Raw genomic sequence first — 20,296 nt, 5'->3', positions numbered from 1 at the left:
TATATATTGGTCCCCAGCAGGGACAACTTTGTAATCCCCACATCCTGCGCCTGGCAATATCCCTGCAGTGTATCTGAAATGAAATTTTATTTTAGCAAATCCCATCTCCCTCATCCTGCATAGCCTCCAAATTACTCTAGTTAATTTCTTCTTAAATGCAGCTCCGCATGCCAGCCATGCAGGTCTTTTTGGAATACAGGTTCTGATAACTCCCCCCCCCCCATTCATCTTCCTGCATTTGTATGTATTAGCTGCTGACACCGAGCACTATGTACCAGGCCCAGTGCCATGAAAAATGTGCCTGTGTAACCTCATTTAGTGCTAATAACAGTGATGTAGCTATCACCAACCTCATTTTTCAGAGAGGTTAAGTGACATGACCAAGGTCACACGGAAGTAAGTGATATAGCAAGGACTTAGACACAGGTCTGTGTGATTTTGGAGTCTGTGCTCTTAACTATATCGCCATGTTGTGTATTCTTTTATTTCATCTGATTCACTGAAAAAAAATTTGTGTGAAGCAGACAAGTGTTGTTTCCTAAGGACCAGTGGGAGAGGCCAGCAGTGACAAACCAAAAGGATAGGCAAACCTGAAGGCCACATGGCATAGAGTCGGATGTGGGACTAGCTTTCAGGGAAGGGAGCACCTCCCAGCATGCTCTGGGACCCTGAGGAAGGTGCAGGAATCCTACCGTGGCTGGCTGAAGATGGGAGAAACCTCTGCCTTCTTCTGCTCACAAGCTGGGCAGTAAGGTGGCTACCAAGCCAGGAAAGGCTGCCTAGAGACAGAAGAAAAGTGGGAGCTCCAGACAGGCCAGAATCTGTCTGGTGCTGAGGTGTCAGTTTGAGCTGAGGCTGGGCTACAGCTGATCCTGGCATGTTCTGTTTGGACAGAGCAAAGGATGCTAGGCTGGCAGCTACCTGGAGATATAGGGAGACATGTTGGTGTTGGGGCTGGAGAGTAGCGAAGAGACCTGGGGAAACTGGACTTCTCATATGATCAAGGTGTAGGGGTGGTGTAGGTGTCAAATGGTTCTCCCAGAACCCCACCCATCATGGAGAGGCGACCCCAACAGAGGGACTGGGTCTACAACATTAACTAGGAACAGCATTTCTTTTCCTGGAAAGTCTAGTTCCTCTGTCTTTGGTTCAACTTTTCCCTGGGATCGGCCAGCAGTAAAAGGAAGACTGGGTGGAGCTTCTCAGAGCATTTATTTTTCCTGATTACAAGGCCGGGAGTGGGGAGTAGCTGAACAGGGCGTGTTAGCGGTATGAGTGCTGGCTCGGTGGAGGGGCGGAGTAGGGGTTTGAGCGTGGGGAGCAGAAGAGGAGAAGACATGTGGGGCAGGTTAACGAGAAGGAAGAGTGTGAAGGTAGCTGAAGAGTCATGCAGAAGGCAGGGGGGCAACTTCAAAGGGTGAGGACCCAATTCCCCTAAGCCCACCCCTTCCCTCGATCCCCTCGTTTCTTCCTTAAGTTAAAAAAAAAATCCTTGAGGCAGCTCAGGTCAGAGGCCACAAGGGTCAGAAGTCACAGGTTGGAGAGCGGGGTTTGCTCTGGCCAGCAGAGCCGGGTTCTGCCCGGGCGGTGGCTCAAGCCTCCTCAGCTGTGGCGTCGATGCCAGCGTAAGTGAAGTTCTCAAACAGCGACATGTTCACATAGGCCTGGGGAGCAGAGCAAGCTTTAGTGGGGGCCAGGGAGGGGGGCAGCTCTGGCTGGAGGTCCCTGACTCCCATGTGGTTGGGGTATCTGAAAAGACGCTGGTTTGTGCTGGAAACTCAGGATGGCCCCACCGCCAAGGGCAGCCCTCACCAGCACAGAGCAGCGGGGCATTACACCACAGTTGGAGGCTTGGGTGAGAGGCCCTTGACACAATTGTTAGGAGCTTTTTCACGCACTCATCCAGTGGATTGTTTGCTCATTCACACATTCATTCATTTATAAAGCTATTTTTGGCAATTTACCCATTTATATGGTTATTTATTTGATCATTCCTTAATTCTTAAGATACTTTACTAATTCCTATAGATACTTAGCCATTAATTCATATGAAGAACTCTTTGCATTTACAAATGTATACATTTATTTTTATATATTTCTTCATTTGTTTATTTGATAATTCGTTTATTCACTTGGCTATTAGATTCAGTTGTTTAATTATGTGTTTATTCATATGTTTATATCATGTGACTATATCATCCATCCACGAATTCTCTTCATTCATTCAGTTCTTGTACCATCCATCCATCCATCCATCCACCCACCTATATTGTTAGCTGACCACTCATGCATTGCACTCTGGCTCTGTGATAGGTGAGGAGAGGTGTCCTAGATGAGAATGGGTTGATGCCTCCAGCAGAGGACAGGCAAGCAGTTTGGGACCTGGGACCTGGAGAGGGATTTGCTGCTGAGGCTAGCAATGGCCATGGAAAAGTTCAGAAGGACCTAATATCCAACCTATTGAGAGTTGGAAAGGGGGGCTGCATCCTGAGGCCTGGCCTAGCTGTAGTGGCAACTAGTGGTAAGGACAGGGCCCCAGCGGCTGATGCTGGCTCCCATGCAGGGTGAGCAGCAGTCTTCCTCACCCCCAGTCTCCTCACCTTCCTGGCTTCCAGCATTCGGCCCAGCTGCAGCGCAATCTGGGCAAAGGGGGGTCGCTCGTACGGACGGTCTCGCCAGCACTGACGCATCAGCTCGTACCTGCAGATGGGGCATTGCTGAGATGAGGGGTCGGGCCAGTTGGGCTGATGGGGTCCCAGGGCTCAAGGCTGAGGCAACTCACACTTCATCATCACAGTTCCGAGGCTGCTCCATGCGGTAGCCCTGAGGCAGCTTCTCATAGAGCTCAGCACAGGTCATACCACAGTAGGGTGTGCCCCCTGCAGGAGGGAACAGAGCTCCCTCAGCCCAGCACCCCCGAAGGGTAAGGTGGGGGCACCCTGGGGAGTGGGGATGTGGGACTCACCAAGGCTCACAATCTCCCAGAGGAGGACCCCAAAGGACCAGCTGAAATGAGGATGCACTTAGTTACCTTTTGGCCCACGGCCAGCATTTTAGTGTCCACCTACCCCAGGTCTGCAGCCCAGCCCAGCCCCTGCATGTGTCTATTCTCTCAGTATCTGGCCTTGGCCAGCTGTGGTCTCTGCTCCATTGAACCTTCTTCATGGTTCCTCCCAGGCTCAATGTAATCATAGCCAACATTTTTATCGTACATTTACTGTGGGCCAGGCACCAATCATTTAATACATCTAACCCTCACACATAGTTACTGTCATCCCCATTTTGTCAATGGAGACACTGAGGCAATGAGAGGCTAGCTATCTGCCCAAGGTCACATGGCTAGTAAGTAACAGAACTGGGATTCAAACCCTGGCAATCTGATTCCAAGGCCCTTGCTCTTAAATGGTTCTGGTTCTTACAGTGTAACAACCTCCACGCATGTGAGAGTCAGGAGAGGCCAGGATAGGAGTTCTCCTGGGGGGAGGGCATCCAGGAGGTTTGGGAGCAAAAGAAGGAAGTAGGCAAGTGATAGTCAGAGGGGTGGTCAGTGTGGTTGACAGTGAGCAGGGTAGGCCAGGGCTTGGAACAAATAGGCAGAGCCAGGGCTGGAGGGTGGGGCAGGCTAGGTTTCCCAGAGAGGGGGAGGGGTGTACCAAGAAGGTTGTCTGAGGATGGGGAGCACAGAGAAGGAGTCTTAGGGGTCATGTTCTGGTTAGGTCCTCATATGGGGATGACATTGTCCTTTAGAGAGGAAGGTGAGAGCATTCCTGAACTGCATCCCCAAACCTCTTTAAGGCATCCCCCAGTCTCTCAGACAAACTGCTCTAAACTACCCCTACCCTAATTCTACCCCTGAAACACCTTCTAAGACGAAACGTCCTTCCAGCTAGCTCCCCTACCTTCTGACTAAGATGCTGGGCATCACCAAGGCATACCCAAGATACACCTGCATCACACTTGTGCCACACCTGGAACACACCCTAGGGACATCTAAGCCATGCCTTGGGCTACCTGACACATGTCTAAGATGTGTCCAGGCATGTCTGTGTTCATCCTTTGGAGACCAAGCCCTCCTACCCCTTCTTGCTCCACACTCACACATCACTCTTGGTGGTGTAGACACTGTAGTTCAGGGACTCAATGGCCATCCAGCGCACAGGGAGACGCCCCTGGGAGAGAGTGGGTTTGAGGGGTTAGGTGAGGAGGAAGGGCCTGTTTAGAGGGCTCTGGGGAGCAGGGAGGACTGAAACTTACCATTGTCTTCTTCACATAGACCTCTTCCCCTCGGGAAAGGCCAAAGTCGGCAATCTTGGAGGCCAGGTTCTCCCCGACCAGCACATTTCGGGCAGCCAGGTCCCTGTGGATGAACTGCAGGCACAGTCAGAAGTCAGGGAAGACTGGGGATGGGGGAGCCTGGGACTCCTGAGCCAGTGAGGGGTCTGATCCCACAGCCAGTTTGCATGGCCGCCCTCAATTCTTTAGCAGCCCTTTACTCTTCTTCCCACCCACCCGGGCCTCCTCCTGGAACAGCGACTCCTGCCTGAGAAAAATCACAGTGCTGGCTGCTGTCATCCCTTCTTTCTGTGATATGGCCATGGCCAAGCTCAGTTGTAACCCTCTTGCTAGGGCAATGGTGGGCTTTCCCCTGGTGACCTTATTGCACCTCCCCCTCTTCACATGCTCCCTACCTTCCTCTTTCCCAACCTCTCCTCTCCCTTAATTGACGAGAGTGCGGAAGGCCCTTCTCTTGCCTAAACTGACGCTCTCCCTTGAGTTCCAAGTGCTCTCCACTCGACCTTCCACCTTCCTCAGAGACCTCTAGCCATCAACTCCTCCCTCTGAGCTGCACCCCTCTGCTTTCAAAGATGCAAAACTTTACTGCCTTCAAAGTGCCTTCCCTCAGACTCATGTTCCCCTACTACTGCTGTCCCTCTCTCCCTTCACTCAGGCAGAGTAGCCTTAGACTTGGGTTCCAGCCTCCACTCTCTGCTCCTCCTTGACCTTCTCCTGGTGAGTCTCACCCCTTCCCTCACCATTAGCGTCACCTCCTGTGGGGTGACACCTCCACCAAGATGTTTCTCAACTGTTTCAAACTTCTCGTCCTGTCCTCTCACCCACTCGCCCAGGCCAGCACCCTGGGGTCATGTTCTCTGGATTCCTCAATCCCACATCCCATCAGAGGGCTGCTTTCTCTCTGCCGAGGCCCCCCGGCGCGCCCCCGCCCTGCCCTCGCACCCGCGCACACCTGCTTCTCACTCAGGTACTGCATGCCGTTGGCGGCATCGCTGGCAAAGCGCAGCAGCTGCCGGGAGCTGAGGGTGGAGGCCGTTCCATGTTCTCGGGCAAAAACTGGGTCTGTTTCCAGAACGCGGCTTTTCCGCAGAAAATCTAGCAGGTTCCCATAGGGGGCGTATTCAATAGCAATATACAAGTAACCTGGCAGGTGGGGAGATGCACGGAGGTAGGTTAGGTACAGGCAGCCTGGCGGCAGCAGGCACCCAGAAACAGAGCCTAAAGCACGAGAGAACGAGTAGTGATGTTTAGGTGACCGGGAGCGCCCGAAGAGGTACCGATGTGGAGGAGGACATGGCTGGTGATGGGGATTCCGAAGAAGGAGTAGGTGACCGGTTGGGGGCTCACCTCGGTTCTCACAGGCTCCTAAGAGGTTGATGATATTGGGGTGATGCCCCAGTTTGCACAGAACTTCCAGTTCTCCCGCAAAGTCACGATGGTCATTTTCAGAGGCATATTCTGTGTGAAGAATCCAGTATCACTTTTGCTCCAGAAACAATTCTGGAGAAAGGGCATGAGCTGGTAAGGGCTGAGGTCAGTTACTGGGGGTAGCCAGGTGGGGCCTGGGATCTGTGGGACAAAGGAGAGGGTCAGGGCTGGGGTCAAAGGTCACTCCCAGCAGACCTTTCAGCATCTTGATGGCTGCATTCATCTTGAGCCCGTCCTTCTTGATCATGGCCCGGATGACCTGGCCAAAGTTCCCTTCCCCGATGAGGTCCTCGAAGGTGATGTCCTCCCACTCCAGCACTGGGTAACTCAGAGGCTCGGGCTGTGGTTTTGGTCGCCGGGTCAGCGTCAACGTGCCTGAGCTGAACTGCAAGATGGTCTCCTCGCCCTTCACAGGATGGGACAGGTGGGCAGACCGTCCATGTAAGAGACATGGGGTCAGTAAGAGGCACAGATAGGCAAAGAGTGATCAGACAAATGGAGACTCAGAAGGCATCCCGGTGGTCAGCCAGGGACACACACACAGCAGAGGACACATACTGAGGCAGAATCATAGGAGATGGGCCATGGGTGGGCCACTGGGTAGACAGATGTCCAGGGAGAGAGGCTGTAGGCTGGGGGTCAGGTGTACGGAAAAACAAGGAATGTGTAATGTCCCTAGGAGCCACAATCTGAGTCAATGAGAGGATGATATTTCTAACATTTAAAATAGAAAGGAATTGGAATGAATTGTGATGGGAAGCAGGGAGCTGACCCCACCACCAGGCTTTTTTTTTTTTTTTTTTGGTCACCAGGGATGCCCTGGAGAGGATTCCTGCCTTGGGCAGTGGGCTAGGGTTCATTTAGTTATTATTTTAATTTTTTTAAAAAAATTGATTTTTAGAGAGAGAAGAAAGAGAGAGAAACATAGATGTGAGATTGAAACATCGATTGGCTGCCTCCTGCACTCCCCCTGCCAGGGATGGAGCCCACAACCCAGGCATGTGCCCTGACTGGGAATCAAACAGGCAAGCCTTTGGTGCTTGGGACAATGCCTAACCAACAGAGCCACAATGGCCAGGGCTAGGGTTCATTTATTGAGCACCTACTACATGCTAAGTTCTGAGCTGCTGAGAGCCAGTGGAGGGACTTCTCCAAAATAGCAGAAGCGGAGTTACCACCGTCTACCCACTTGGCATTTACCCATAGCTCTAAAACCACCCTGGGGCCTAAAGATAGAAAGACCATAACAAAGAGGAATGTCCATTCCTCGAAACTGAGTAAGGGCTGGCCACCTGGGCAAGGTTGACAGAAGAAAAAAGAAATAGTAGAACAGGACAAGGTTAGCTGCTAATATGAGAACTGGAAGAGGTGCTAAGACAGCCAGGATGGTGAGGCTTCCTAAGTGAGCCCAGTTTGATGAGGATGAGTTGGATTTGCATGAGACACGGACAGCTGAAGGCACACACCAGGGTGCACATGCATGTTCTAGCCATGGTACCCCATGCAGGCGCATCCATGTAGAGGTCCACATGGACATGTGCACATGGAGGAGCACAAGCAGAGGGACAGAGGCATGCACACATGGGGGTGCTCACAGGGATATACATGTGCACACACACTTGGCACACACCCACATGCAGGCACATGTCGCAGAGGTATATCTTTATATATATCAGCAAATATATATATATACATATGTATATATATGTGTGTGTGTGTATGTATATATATATATATATATATATATATATATATATTAAAGGCTGCTTTCCCTCCTCCTTTTCCCAACATTTGTACCCATTACCCTCCCCCACCATAGCAGTGGCAGCTTTCTGTGCACACTGGCAGCAGAGGGAGGACCCACGCAGCCCGAACAAAGACGCCAATTGAATCTCTGAAAGGAGTTTTTAAAGGCATGGCAGAGACAATAGCTTTGGACACTAGGCTTTCTATCACAAGGATCAGCCCTTGAGAGAGAAGAGGGTCTTTTTTTGAAATGCCAAAGCTTGGTTGTAAAAATCAAGAGCCCAGGCATGGAGGACCAAGGGCAGAGTTCAGGTCATAAGTTGCAAAAGTAGTGCAGGTCTCAGAGGACCAGGGGGTGGGAGAGACAGGTGGGGGGAGGTGAGAAATGGGAGGTGACAAGATGAAGTGACCCTGGGTGCAGAAAGATGAACCAGCCCCCTGTCCTCACACCTAAGGATGACAGAAGTACAGTAAACGCAGGTTTGCAGGGAAGCCAGGAAGAGTGGAGGCTTGTGTTTCCTTTCTCAAGGAGCTATGGGTGAGGCTGCAGGCCCAGCACAACTCTAGCGTGGTAGAAACGGCTATATAAGGGGTTGTAGCAATGTGTCTGAGGGGCATAGGCTATGTTTTCCTCCGCAAGGTACAGGGAAGCACCGCAGAGTCCTTAAGTCTCTCCAAGGAAGTCCTGGGATTTGCAAAGATGGAGGATGGGATGAGTAGCTCGCAGAATGAGTAGCCTGTAGGCAGGAGGCCAGAGAAGGGCTGAGACCATCAGCCACAGCTGTATGCAGATGGAAGTCAGCCCCCAATTTGGGGAGGGCCTGCCAGGACAGAGGCGAGCATGAAGCCCCGTGCCCCTCCATGATATCACCATGCTGTGTAGGCTTAGATCACCTCCATAGAGAAGGGGGAGATCCTGAATTGATCATAGTGAAACAGACACAACCGAGTTATTTTAAACTAGGAATATGAAATATTTCACTACTAATAGCAATGGGCTCATAAACTGAGTTTAGTTTTAGAGAAATAAAGAAAACTGTATTTTATGCCCTTGAGTATCATTAGGTGTAGTTTTATACCTGTGACAAACATGCACACACACACCCACAAACATATATACATAGGGTCTGCATGCATGTGCCCCAGGGCTGGTCCAGGTAGGTGACTGACCGATCCTGACTGGTAGGTGAAGGTGCGTCTGCGGTGTAGGCAGCTTCTGCGGATGCACACCAGGGTTAAGAGAGCTGCTAGGATGGTAAGGCAGGTGGCGGACATGGAGCCCACCACGGCCAGGATCAGCTGTTGATCTAGGCCCTCTTTAGCTGCCCGGATCTCTTGGACTGGGCCCTCGCTCTGTAGCCCTGGACACAATAAGACAAATCATAGAGACATCTGGGTCAGGACATCAGAGGGAGAGGTCAGAGATCCCAGTCCCAGGGATGGATCAGGGATGTCAGGCCTAGGGACAATGGGCAACTAGAGCGACAGGATTTTCCCAGCACTAGGATAGCAGGTCATAAGAAGGGAAGGGCCAAGGTCCCCAGTACCAGGACTCATGTCACTTGTTGGGAGGGGCCTGGGATGCCCTAGCTCCAAGGCAGGGGATCATGTGAAGGGAGGGATTACTGAGACTGACCCCAGGGTCCAGGAGTCCCCAAGGGTCCTGCTCTCTCACCGTTGCCCAGGGTAGACTCTTCTACCATATTGCTCCAATCACCAGGCCCCTGGACACTGGCCCGCACACGGAAGAGGTAGCGTGTGCTGGCATTGAGGCCGTGGACGATGGTGCTTGTCTCCTCGGGCCTGTCCACATCCATCCACAGTGGGTCTCCTGAGCCCCCAGCTACCTGCACCTCCACGATATACTTGGATATAGGCCCAGCCGGAGCCTCTGGGCGCTGCCACGTCAGCTGGATCTCAGAGTCCGAGAGGGCCTGAGCATGGAGGTGTCGGGGGGCTGGGGGCCCTGAAGAGATGGGGATGGAAAGGCAGGGCTCAGACAGAACCAAGTTATGGAGCTGTGGGGTCAGACAGATCATCCACTCTAGTGGTGTCCCCTCTGGGACCCCAGAAAGGGAGCTACCCTGCCAAACTCCTCTTTCCCTCCTCCTCTCCCTATGGTCTTCTTCACCCTTGAAGCTTCAGCTTCCCCTATTCTCCTTATATCCCAAGTCCTCCTGGTGTTCCAGATCCTCCCAGTGTCCTAGGTCTTCCTTGTGCCCCCCCCCATGCCCTGTGTTGCCCTGTCCCATGTCTTCCCTGTGCCCATGTCTGCCTGAAGTTGTAGGTCCTCCTATGCCCATGTTTTCCATGTGCCCTGGGTTTTCTCCACATCCATCCAGTCTCCTCTAACCTCTCGTGTCCTTTTGGGTCTCATGTGTCCCCTGTCTCCTGTCCTCCCCTCATTCTGAGCACTTCCCCCCTTCTTGAGCATACCGCTGAGGGGCAGAAACACGCGTGCGGGAGGCGAGGCAGGGCCCAGGAGGGTGCAGTGGTAGAGCCGCACATCCAGCTGGTAATGGATGCCAGGCGTGAGTCCAGTCAGGAGGGCGGTGCGGGCATGGGGGGATGAGACATTCTCCCGCCGTTCCTGTCCCCGTGCCCCGTCCCACAGGCGCAGCAGGAAACCATCGCCCACCAGTGGCCCAGGCACCGAGGGTAAGGACCAGCTCACTCGCAACCGGTCAGGGCCCTCCACATGCCAGCTCTCCAGCCATGGCTGCAACAAGGGCTCTGGGGCCAGAGGTGAGGGGTTAGAACGGTACAGTGATCCTCAGGGGACAGGGTGGGACAACCTCCAGTGGAAAGGCAGGGGCCCGTGGGGTGGATAAGCTTGACAACCCCTGAGTGCACAGGACAGTAACCCCTGGGGGACAGGAAAGGATGACTCTTGGCCTCTCACCAGGACAGTCTGTGGTCATGAGGGTGGGAGGCCCCCAGGCCCCCTCCCCTCCTTCCCCTGGTCGGCTCAGCTGTACTCGGACTTTGTATCCTGTCTTCGGCCTCAGGTTCATTAACGTGACATTCTCACTGGGGTCCACTGAGGGTGGGGTGCAGCAATATACATCGTTCAGTCTTTTCCAGAAGCAACCATTCTCCCTTCAGCCCTCTCTTGCCCTTATTCCACTCTCCCTCCCCTCAATTCTCTCCTCATTATTATTATTATTATATTTTTAAATATCTTTATTGATTCCAGAGAGAGGAAAGGAGAGGAAAAGAGAAACATCAATGATGAGGGAGTCATTGATTGAGTCCACAACCCGGGCATGTGCCCTGACTGGGAATCGAACCCGGATCACCTGGATCCCAGGTCAACGCTCAACTGCTGAGCCATGCCCAGCCGGGCTCTCCTCATTATTACCCAACACCCCTGTCGCACCCCAGCTCTCTCCCCACTCACCCACAATGGCAGACCAGGCCATGGTGCTGTCCTGGGGCTGGTAGTGCAGGCGGACAGAGGTAATGGGTCCATCCCCAGAGTAAGAGACCAGCGGGGACACCACAAGCTGGCGGCTCTGCTTGGCCAGGAGCCCAGGAGCAGTCAGGGGCACCGGGGGCACTGCCAAGAGACTCAGAGTAAGGCATAGCCCAGAAAGCCCCCCCCCCCCCCCAGTCCTTGGAAATGCGAGAGGACTCTGTGTTCTGGCTGACAAAGACCCTTGGGTCTTGGTTTGGACGTAGACTGGGAAGACCAACTTCAACAGATGACAAGAGTGGCCAGGGCCCAAGGAGGACAGAGTTCTGCCCCGGGCAGCATCGGCACGAGGATCTAGCACTATGATACACGTTTAAGTGCGTCATCTAATTTACTCTTCATAGCAACCCTATCAAGTGAGCACTGATATCTTCATTTTACAGAGAGACAAGCTATGAGGGCTAAGTAACCCACTTAAGGTGATGACGCTAGGAATTTGTAGAGTGAGGATTAGAACCCAGGTCATCTGGGTCCAAAGCATGGGGAGGGTGAGAAGAGAAAGGCTGGAGGTGGAGCCCTGGGGCCACCTGATATTTCCTGGGGGGGGGTTGGGGAGGTGCTGAGCGGTGGGGGGAGGATGTGAGCAGGTGGGAAGAGGGAGAAAGAGGAATGAGAGGGAAGCCTGGGCTTACGTGGGGGAGGGAGTGCGGGCAGCAGAGGGACAGAGGAACCAAGAGGTGGCAGGGGCTGTGCATGGCCAAGGCTCCCGGTGCTGGAGAAGGTAAAGGGACACCTAGACCAGGTGGGCATGCTCTGTTCCGAGCAGTCCTAGGCACTGGCAGCTCCCTCCTCATTTCACCTCTGGGAAGTTGAGCACGTCACCCTGTCCTGGCACTGAGTGCCCTGATGCGTGGGTCGGGGGGGGGAAGTAGCATCCAGAGGCAGAGCTAAAGGCCACTGTGTGTGTCTGTGGAAGGTGGAGAGGACAGGCACAGCCAGACAGGAGGCTGGGTGAGGCCAGAGGGTGTCCCGTTTCTTGGGCACCAATGTCCTTTCCAGGTGGGACTGAGTGGTGCCCCCACCCTGACACTGCCCAGCCCAGACCTCTGGTGGACCATATGCCTTCTTCTTTGCCTGGTGCTGGGCTGTGACCTTAGACTTGCTCTTCCTGCTATGATTCCCAGTCTGAGCAGCATTGGCTAGTGCCTACTCTGCCTGCTGCCCATCCTCCATGGATTTCACTGACCTTTGACATTGACCTTGAAGCTCCGGCTGTCTTGACCACCAGACGTGGACACGCGGCATTCCCAGAGCCCACTGTCCCCAAGAGCCAAACGTGGCACCTCAAACTCGGCTGTAGTCCTATCTGGCTCCACAATGGCCTTGGTAGACTAAGAGGGACAGGGGTAAGGGACAAACCAAAGACAATGTATATCCATGTGGCAGATGCACATCTGTCTAGACTGATGAGGGGACAGAGGACAGGAGGCAACCCTTCAACAATCATCTAGACCCCATTTGAGCCATGGGTAAAGCTTGCAGAAAGCCCTGAGGGACCAACTATGAAGTGGGTGGTCAGGGGAACCTGGGTTGGGCTCATAGGGCTGACCAGGAGGACAGTGCCATCCGGCTTGTGGAGCTCCATGTTGCCTGGTACTGGGAAGGGGTTCCCAGCAGCTGCACAGTTGATACGGGGCATCGTCCCCACGTTGAACTCCAGTTCTGAGGCCACATCTAGGATCTGGGGGATCCGGTCTGGGGAGAGAAAGGACACTCATTCTAGAGCCATCACGGGGGCAGACACATGACCACCAAAGTGCCCTTTGTCCTGTGTCATGCACCTCAGTGGAGGCATTGCCATCTGCCCAGTCACTCAAGCCTGAAGGCCAGCGAAGTCCAATGTGAGGCCTCTGAGGCCCTCATGCCCCACCCCTGATCAGCCACAGAGTCTAACTCCTGCACCCCTCACCTCCTAAGATCCTTTCGTACCGAAACCGGGGCCCTCACAGCCTCAGCCTCGTGGCCAGAACACCAGTTCAGGCCTCATTTGTTCCTGGGCCTTGCCAAAGACCACCTGGGGCTTCCCATTTCACTCTTTACCGGCAGCCAGGGTCCTTTCTCAAATAACTCTGCCTACCTTGTGCCTCTTCAACAATTCCTTCCTGCCCCTATAATATTAAGTGCAAGCCATTTGGCCTGCCACTCAAAGTCCTCAAGATGTGACCTCTCCTGACCACTCCCCAGCCTCCCCTTACTCTGTCTCATACCCGAGCCTTTGCCCATGTCTTTTCCCCGCCATCTCTTTCTGTCCTTCATATTTCATCTCAGATCTCGCCTCTTCTGAGAAGCCCTCTCTGACCGCCTCAGACTGGTCAGGGCCTCCTCTGGGCTACCACCCACTCTGGGCTGCTGTTCACCTCTGTACGGATAGTATAGGCTGGGTGGTGAGAACTCCTTCCAGACCATGAGCTCCCTTAGGGCAGGACTTAGAGCATTAAGAGGGAGATGTGTCTGGTGAAAGTTGGCTTGTCTTGAAGGATCTGAGACCCCTGTGTTCATACCTGACTTCTCACAGTGCACTCCATGCCACCCGGACGGGCAGACACAGCCGCTGAAGCGGTCACAAGTGCCGCCATTCTGACACTGGCACTGGAGGCTGCAGTCAGCCCCAAAATGACCAGGGGCACAGGCTGGGAACAGAAGGGGTGTGGTTAGAAGGGCACAGGCCAGGGGGCAACACAGGCACACTGGGGACTGGGTAATAACAGGCAGGGTGGAGAGGGCACTGGTCAGGTGAGCAGGGTACTGTGGAAGGCCTGGCATGCAAGTCAGGGCCAGAGTTAAGGGTCCAGGTCAAGCCTGTGGCCAGCTCTCTGGGTCAGGGACCATGGAGGGTAGGTTAGTGCATACCATCCTGGCACTGGCTTCCTCTCCAGCCAGAGCCACAGGAACAGCCATAAGGGTCTGGGAGGCAGAAGGTGAGGCCCCGGCAGCCTGATGTACTTGGGCACTGCTCCTGGCAGCTCTGCCCAAAATGGCCCTCTCTGCAGGCTGGAAAGAGGGCATGTGGTGTAGGGGCCTCTGTTGGGTCTCAAGGTCCGGACCTACCTGGCACTCTCATTTTTAAAGATGGTTTCTCGATCCCCATGGTTCAAGGGCCTTCCCCTAGCCAGGCATCCTCTCCTGCCTAGGCCCTAGCTTCCCCTCCTCCTTACCCTTCTCACAGCGGGTACCGGTGAATCCAGGGGGGCACACACACTCGCCATCCTGGTCATGGCAGACACCTCCATGTAGGCAGCCTGGGCATTCCTTGGTACAGCCTGGTCCCCAGCGCCCTGCCCCACAGCCTGGAGGAATGGGCTTTCAGCGGATGACCCTCACCCACCTGACCACTGCTGCCCAGGAGTGGGGCAGCCCTAGGGACCCACAGGAAGTACTCACAGGGCTCCCAACCTCCCACACCACCCACCACCTCTGCTCTCTGCCTCTAACCTCTCACGATGAGCCGAAAGAAGGCGCTGTCCAGGGGGCTGGCTTCCAGGTAGGTGGCACTGTAGATGCCGCTCATTTGGGGCTGTGCGTTTGGGAGCTGCAGGAGGAACCGCCCATTCTGGGCCTCGTGCCAGTCCAGGGTATAGAAGTAGGATCCTGGGGGCATAAGCAGGTCAGGGGCCTCAGCACCATGTGAGAGCTGGTGTCCCCTCCCTCTGCTCATCTCTGCCCAGGTCACATCGATGTGCATCATGCACTGTGATCCGACCTGGGGGAAAGCACCAGTGAGTGTTTGTACCCAAACCAGGAAGATGGGAAGCATCCTCTCTCCACAACCCACCAGCCGCTCAGTAAATCACAGGTCCTGCTCAGTCTGCTCCGCTCATCTCCTACAGCATCGTCTTCTCTCCAGGCCCACTGCCACCCGCCACCCTGGTCCCCACCTCCTAAGTGGTTGGTCTCTCTACTTCCAGTCTCCCCCCACCCCATCCACCCTCTACTCAGCAGCCAGTGTTTTTTTTCCTGCTGCAGACTCCTCTGCAGCTCCCGGCTTCACCTTTTCAGTAGCTTTCCACTGCCCTCAGGACCACATCCAACTAACACCCTAGCACATCATTTCATCTTCACCCTTTGGCTGCTGCACAGCTCTCTAGCCCCTACCTCTCCACAGCCTGCCTGACACCTAACGTTCCTGGATTCCTGAACTGCTGGTTTCTCTTCCTGCCTTTGCTGTCCCTCCTTTGTCTAATTCTCATTCCTTCTTTGGGGCACAGTTTGGTTGTCATCTACTCTGGAATTTCTCCCAGGTCTCCCTTCAGTACCTGCAGACAGTGATATTAGACGATTGTCCCTGTGCCTGCCTCATGTCCTGCTTGGCTCTTTGCTCAGGGCTGAATGGAGACTCTAGGGAGCCCAGGTCTACCTGACTCTCCACATCACTTCAGAGGGCTTGGAGCTCAGGAGACAAGCCCCTTTGGCCCAAGGGAAGAGTCCTCCTCCCTCAGGAGCCCAGGGACCCAAAAGGGCCGCAGGTCTGAGGGCTGAGGCAGGAATGTCTGGGACCACAGAGGAGAACAGCTTCCTCCCATGGGGTGGCTGAGCTCCCCAGGTCTGGCCAGGCCCCAGCACACCTGGACTGATCTAGACTTTCCCTGTCTGCGCAGGGACTTGGTTCCAGTTCTCTTCTTCCCCAGGGGGACTGCTGCTCCCGCCATGTGGGCAATGCACCTGCTAGCTCCCTGGGGAGAGTCAAAGGTGAAGGTTTAACACAGTGCTAATTTGGGGGTGACAGGGTGGTAGGTAGGTGACCACGGTGCCACTGGTCTTCTGGGTGCAGGAGGAGGACAGCTCGGAGCTATGGATGGATGCGGGTGCTTCCATGGACTTAGTCCGGGACAGAGGAGACCCTGGACTAAGGGTGTGTGTGTGTAACAGGTGTATGGGAACGACAGGTATGTAAGGGGCCAAAGCTGGGGATGCCCACGGCCGTGGAGGTGTTGGGCGTCGGATCTGTGGGTTTACCTGCCCAACCAGCTCAAAGGCTCCCCTCACCGTTGCTCTTCCAGATCACGTCCATCTGCTTCTCCTTGAGCACCCGCGCCGAAAGCACAGCCGTGTCGCCCTTGTTCACCGTGTGCGTGACTTTGTCGGGGAGCAGCTGGGCTGCGGGCGGAGGGCGCGGTCAGAGGTCACGGGCAGCCCCGCCCCCCCCGCCCCCCGCCGGGGCGCTCACCTCCGGGGCTGTTGTGCACGTAGAGGACGCTGGCGCGCCGCGCGCCCGCGCCGCCCGCGCAGGAGAAGACGCCCACCAGGTCCGCGGGCCGCGCGAAGCCGCGCAGCGTCACGCGCCGCGAGCCGTTGAGCGCCAGCTGGCGCGGCGGCCAGGGCGGGGGCGTGCGCACGATGCGGTCGTCCTTCTCCAGCTGCAGCGCCTGGCCCCAGGCGGCCGCGCCCCGGCCCGCGCCCGCCTCCCCGGACACGCACGTCAGGTAGAAGCGCTGCGGCTCCGGGCGGCGCAGGTCCGCCAGCAGCGTCAGGTCCACCGCCGCGCCTGCGGGGGCGCAGTCCTCAGGTCTCGGGGTCCCCCCCCCAGGGTCCGCACCGCACCGCAGCGGCCTCTCCGTTCCGTCCCTTCCTGCCCCTTCCGGGGCGGGCGCGCCGACCCCTCTTCCTCAGGCCCCTCCGTCCCGAAAGAGCAAAACAAACGCGACGCCCCTTCTCCGGCGCCCTCCCCCGGCCAGATGGCTTCCCTTTGCGGCGCGGCTTCGGAAAGAATGACGGACGCCCCTGTCTCCGCTTCCTTTTCACCCTGCCTGCCCCCCCACCTGTCTCCTAAACCGCTCTGCCAAGGGAGCGGCTCCCCTGCCCCCACTGCGAGGCCGGGCCGCCAGAGCCGAGGGGAGCGGGGCCTCGCAGGGACCCTGCCCCGCCACCCCAGAAACCGAGACATGTTTGCTGGGCTGGGGTTTAAGGCCGAGAGGCCGAGGTCTGCGGCTCGGTGGCTGCGGGGCAGGAAGGAAGAGGGCCGTGGGCCCCCGAAAAGCCAGAGGCCGAGGGTAGGCCGGGCAGGCGCTGCGCGGGCGCAGGCACGCGTCCCTGGGGCGTCGCCTGCCGTAGGCCCGGCCTCGCTGGAGGACGGACCTGGACCCTCCTGTCAGGGGCAGGGCTCCTTGCGGGGAGCACGGAGGGCGCGGGCCTGACCCAGCGCGGGGGACGGAGAGAGGCCTTTTGGGAGATGGAGACCCCCCGGAGGGCCCTAAAGCTGAGCAGGATGACGCGGAAGGGTGAGGAGACTCCGAAGGGGAGAGGTCAGTGGTAGGAAAGGGTATTCTAGGCAGAGGGCACAGCCTGAGCAGAGACATGGAATGAAAAATACCGCGGCGCGACAGGGCCATGTCCAAGTTCAGTGTGGCCGGGCATACGATGTAAGGCAGAGCATAGGACAGGCCACGCAGAGCTGGAGTCCAGGCCTCACCACGTTTGGCCCTGCGAGACTCCGCAGCCCCATGACCCCCCACCTTTCTGAGCCCTTCCTTCTCTGACCCTGCCTGCGAACTGCCAAGTAATTAGTTTAAATGCCTCTTAGCTTATCAATTAACGTTTTTCGAAAGTCTACCGGGAGTAAATGAAGCTAGCATTTGATGACCACCTGCCATGTGCCGAGCACCTGGTTTCCAAGGGATCCTCATACTTTCCGTTCACAGAGGAGGGTGATAATAACCCTACAGGCTTCCTTGAGCAAGTTCATTCACTCCCTTGGCTTTGTTATCACCTCTGGGTCAATAACCCTGGGACAGCCTCTCAGCCTGGGCCTGCTTGTCCATCAGCTTTCCTCAAACCTGCTTTTTTTTGGGTAAATATATATATTTTTAATCCTCACTGAGGATATACATATATATTATTGATTTTTGGAATTGGGGGGAGAGAAACATCGATGTGTGAGAGAAACATTATGTGCCCAGTATATGCCCCAACTGGGGATGGAACCTGCAACCTAGGTATGTGCCCTCAACAAGAATCAAACCCACAACCTTTTGATTGGAGATGATCCTCCAACCAGCTGAGCCACCTGACCAGGGCAAACCTGCTTCTTTTCAGTGCTCCCTGACTCAGCGGATGACACCAGCCACCTGAGACACAAACTTCGGAGTCATTGCATACTCCTGTTGTCATAATAATTAATGTTTATTGGAGGTCAGTTGTACGCCAGGCACTTTACTTATGTTCTCTCAATTTATCATCCTAATCTTGGGGGGGAGGGTGTTATTACCCCAATTTTATAGCCAGGGAAGGAAGACTCAGAGAAGTACTTGCCCAAGGTCATACAGTTAGTAACTGGCAGAGCCAGGTTGTTGGACTCTAAAGTCCACACCTTTAAGCATTGTGGCTGCTCTAATCAGTCACAAAATTTTGCAAATCCTTTTTCCTCAAAGCCTCCTGACTTCATTCTCATCTCCAAGTCTGCCCTTGCCTAGACTGCACCCACATTCACCTGGGCCATCCCAACAGCCACACCCCTCCTTTCTCAACTCATTCTCCATAGTCGTCTGTCTAAGACCTTGTGGCTCTCTAGCCTACAACCTCCCTTGGCTCCCTATTGCCCTCAGGATAGAGTGCATGCTCTCGGACCCCTTGCTGCTCACACACTGCCCCTCCTGCTGTGTTCCCTTTAGGAACCCTCTCTCCCAGGCACATCCATGCCTCTGAAACTTGCATCTGTTTCTGGCTGTCTAGAACAAAGTCTGCTGGTCTTAGTGAAGTTTTTCATGACCCCTTTTTATCTACTGCCCGAGGTGGAGTAGTGCTACTCTGGAGCTCCTTATGCCTGTGTGTTTAGCCCTCACCCCATGTCCTGTGTCCCCCACCAGACTGTGAACCACTCAAAGGCAGCCTCTGTGTTCTAATCCATAGGAGGTCAGCATCGGTTTATCTCACTGTGCAGATCTGGAGGCTGCCTGCCTCTCAACTAATGGCCCACCACTTAGCACAGCTCCTGGAATACTGTTGGTTCTTGACGAATGTTTGTCAAGTGAATAATTAAATGAATACAACACAATGACCAGAGGAGCACTCGGTGAAAACTTTGTAGGCCCTCCTGTACCGCACTGATCCTAAGATCCAGCACAGTCAATTTCCCCCCCTTCGCTCCCCTCCTCTCCCCTCCCCTCCCGGCCTTCAACCCCAGGCTGCAGTGATTTCTAGCCTGATCCCACTTTCTAGCTGATTGCAATATGGACAAAAGTGATGAGTGATGATAGAGTTTACTGGGGGGAGAATGAGGGCCTTGGGGGGCGGGATGGCCTGGGGGAGACTTACCAACATGAGAAGCCAGGAAGACGATGGGGAGCAGCAAAGGGGGCCCCAGCCAGACCATACTCTGGAGGCTGACCAGGCCAACCAGGACAAGCCAGGCCCGTGGTCAGTGACTCTGGGTCTGGCTGCTCAGCCTGTGCTGGTCAGTGAGTGTTGCTGCTGGGGAGGAAAAGGAAATGAGGTGTCTTGGGTGGGAGGGGTGGCAGGGGACAGGGGTAGGAAGGACTGATCCTGCTTCTGGGCCTCTAGGCCCCCAGTGTGATCTCCACAGGCAGGGGGTGGCGGGGAAGGGGGGAATGGGTGTCAGTCAAGGTGGGGGGAGGTTGTGGTGAAGACAGACGTGGAGGCTGTTGGGCTGAGTTTTCCTCTTCTCAATCCTCAGTCCTGCCAGCACACAGGAGGCAGGAAAGGGAGGGAGCCGGTGGTTTCCGCCTATTGAGGAGGGATGGGGGAGGATATTGTTCTGGGGTCTCCCCTCCCACTCAGCGCATGCACACAGTACAGCCCACTGATTCCTCATGTGCCCCAGGACACAGTTACATGGGTGTCCTGGAGAGCAGTTCACGTATGTAACACAGGGATCTTTGTGGGCCCAGGAATGTATGCACTGAGAGGAGCAAAACAACTCACACTGGGGCAAAAAGGACCTTCGATTCTATCTTGTGTAACTCTCATTTTACAGATGGGAAACTGAGGCTGCAGTGCTTGAGGGCACTCTGCGGTCAAGGCAAAGCTGGGACGAGAACTTCTTAGTCGCTCCTCAAGGGCATGAGTTAAGCAGACCCAGGGAGTCTTGCATTTAGTCTTCAGCCCAGCCACTAACGGAGGCTTCAGCTCTTTGCCTGATGTCATTTGTTTTGCAGCAAACCCTGCCTGTGCCCGAGTGCTGGGATGCAGAAGTCTGCCCAGGGAGTGGGCTCACTCTTGAGGGCTGACCACAGCCCGGGGCAGTCCCAGCCCCTTGGCAAAGCCTTGTGGATCTCGCCTTTGCTGTGCCCCCTCATCTCTCGCTATCCTGGCACCACTGTTCCACCTGGCACCACCAATGGCAATTTCTAGAGCACATCATGACCTGCAAGTGTGGAATGCCCACAGGGTGTATGTGTCCTC

General features: G+C 55.2%; 1 protein-coding gene across 2 annotated transcripts; it reads right to left on the bottom strand.

Moving 5' to 3' along the window:
- Positions 1-1,200: 1,200 nt before the first annotated feature.
- TIE1 (tyrosine kinase with immunoglobulin like and EGF like domains 1) lies at positions 1,201-19,389 on the bottom strand. Of its 2 annotated transcripts, XM_087820374.1 has the most exons (23): positions 19,190-19,387; positions 16,107-16,424; positions 15,926-16,036; positions 14,375-14,530; positions 14,098-14,229; positions 13,793-13,933; positions 13,444-13,572; positions 12,492-12,637; positions 12,129-12,273; positions 10,868-11,026; positions 10,370-10,507; positions 9,904-10,200; positions 9,143-9,433; positions 8,638-8,828; positions 5,917-6,127; positions 5,641-5,751; positions 5,246-5,436; positions 4,255-4,368; positions 4,099-4,169; positions 2,966-3,006; positions 2,783-2,879; positions 2,601-2,700; positions 1,201-1,664 (listed from the first exon to the last, which is right to left on the bottom strand). In XM_087820374.1, the coding sequence occupies exons 1-23, from the start codon at positions 19,245-19,247 to the stop codon at positions 1,593-1,595; spliced, it is 3,420 nt and encodes a 1,139-aa protein (XP_087676500.1). In that variant the 5' UTR covers positions 19,248-19,387; the 3' UTR covers positions 1,201-1,592. The 2 variants fall into 2 exon arrangements, 1 of the variants encoding a protein (XP_087676500.1); XR_015715027.1 differs by lacking the exons at positions 1,201-1,664; positions 2,966-3,006 and having other exon boundaries at positions 2,611-2,700; positions 19,190-19,389.
- Positions 19,390-20,296: the final 907 nt, after the last annotated feature.

This window comes from Miniopterus natalensis, chromosome 9, assembly GCF_054644295.1.
Source record: "Miniopterus natalensis isolate mMinNat1 chromosome 9, mMinNat1.hap1, whole genome shotgun sequence".
In the NCBI taxonomy this organism is placed as follows: domain Eukaryota; kingdom Metazoa; phylum Chordata; class Mammalia; order Chiroptera; family Miniopteridae; genus Miniopterus; species Miniopterus natalensis.
This window is presented reverse-complemented; position numbering and strand designations above follow the sequence as displayed.

Bases quoted from the DNA above. Each gene is read 5' to 3' on its own strand.
- TIE1 (XM_087820374.1), bottom strand. From the start codon at position 19,247: ATGGTCTGGCTGGGGCCCCCTTTGCTGCTCCCCATCGTCTTCCTGGCT. The intron at 16,037-16,106 runs GTGAGCGCCCCG...CTCCGCCCGCAG, and splicing joins CGTGCACAACAGCCCCGGAG to CCCAGCTGCTCCCCGACAAA. The intron at 5,437-5,640 runs GTGAGCCCCCAA...CCCACCTGCCAG, and splicing joins AGGAGCCTGTGAGAACCGAG to GTTACTTGTATATTGCTATT.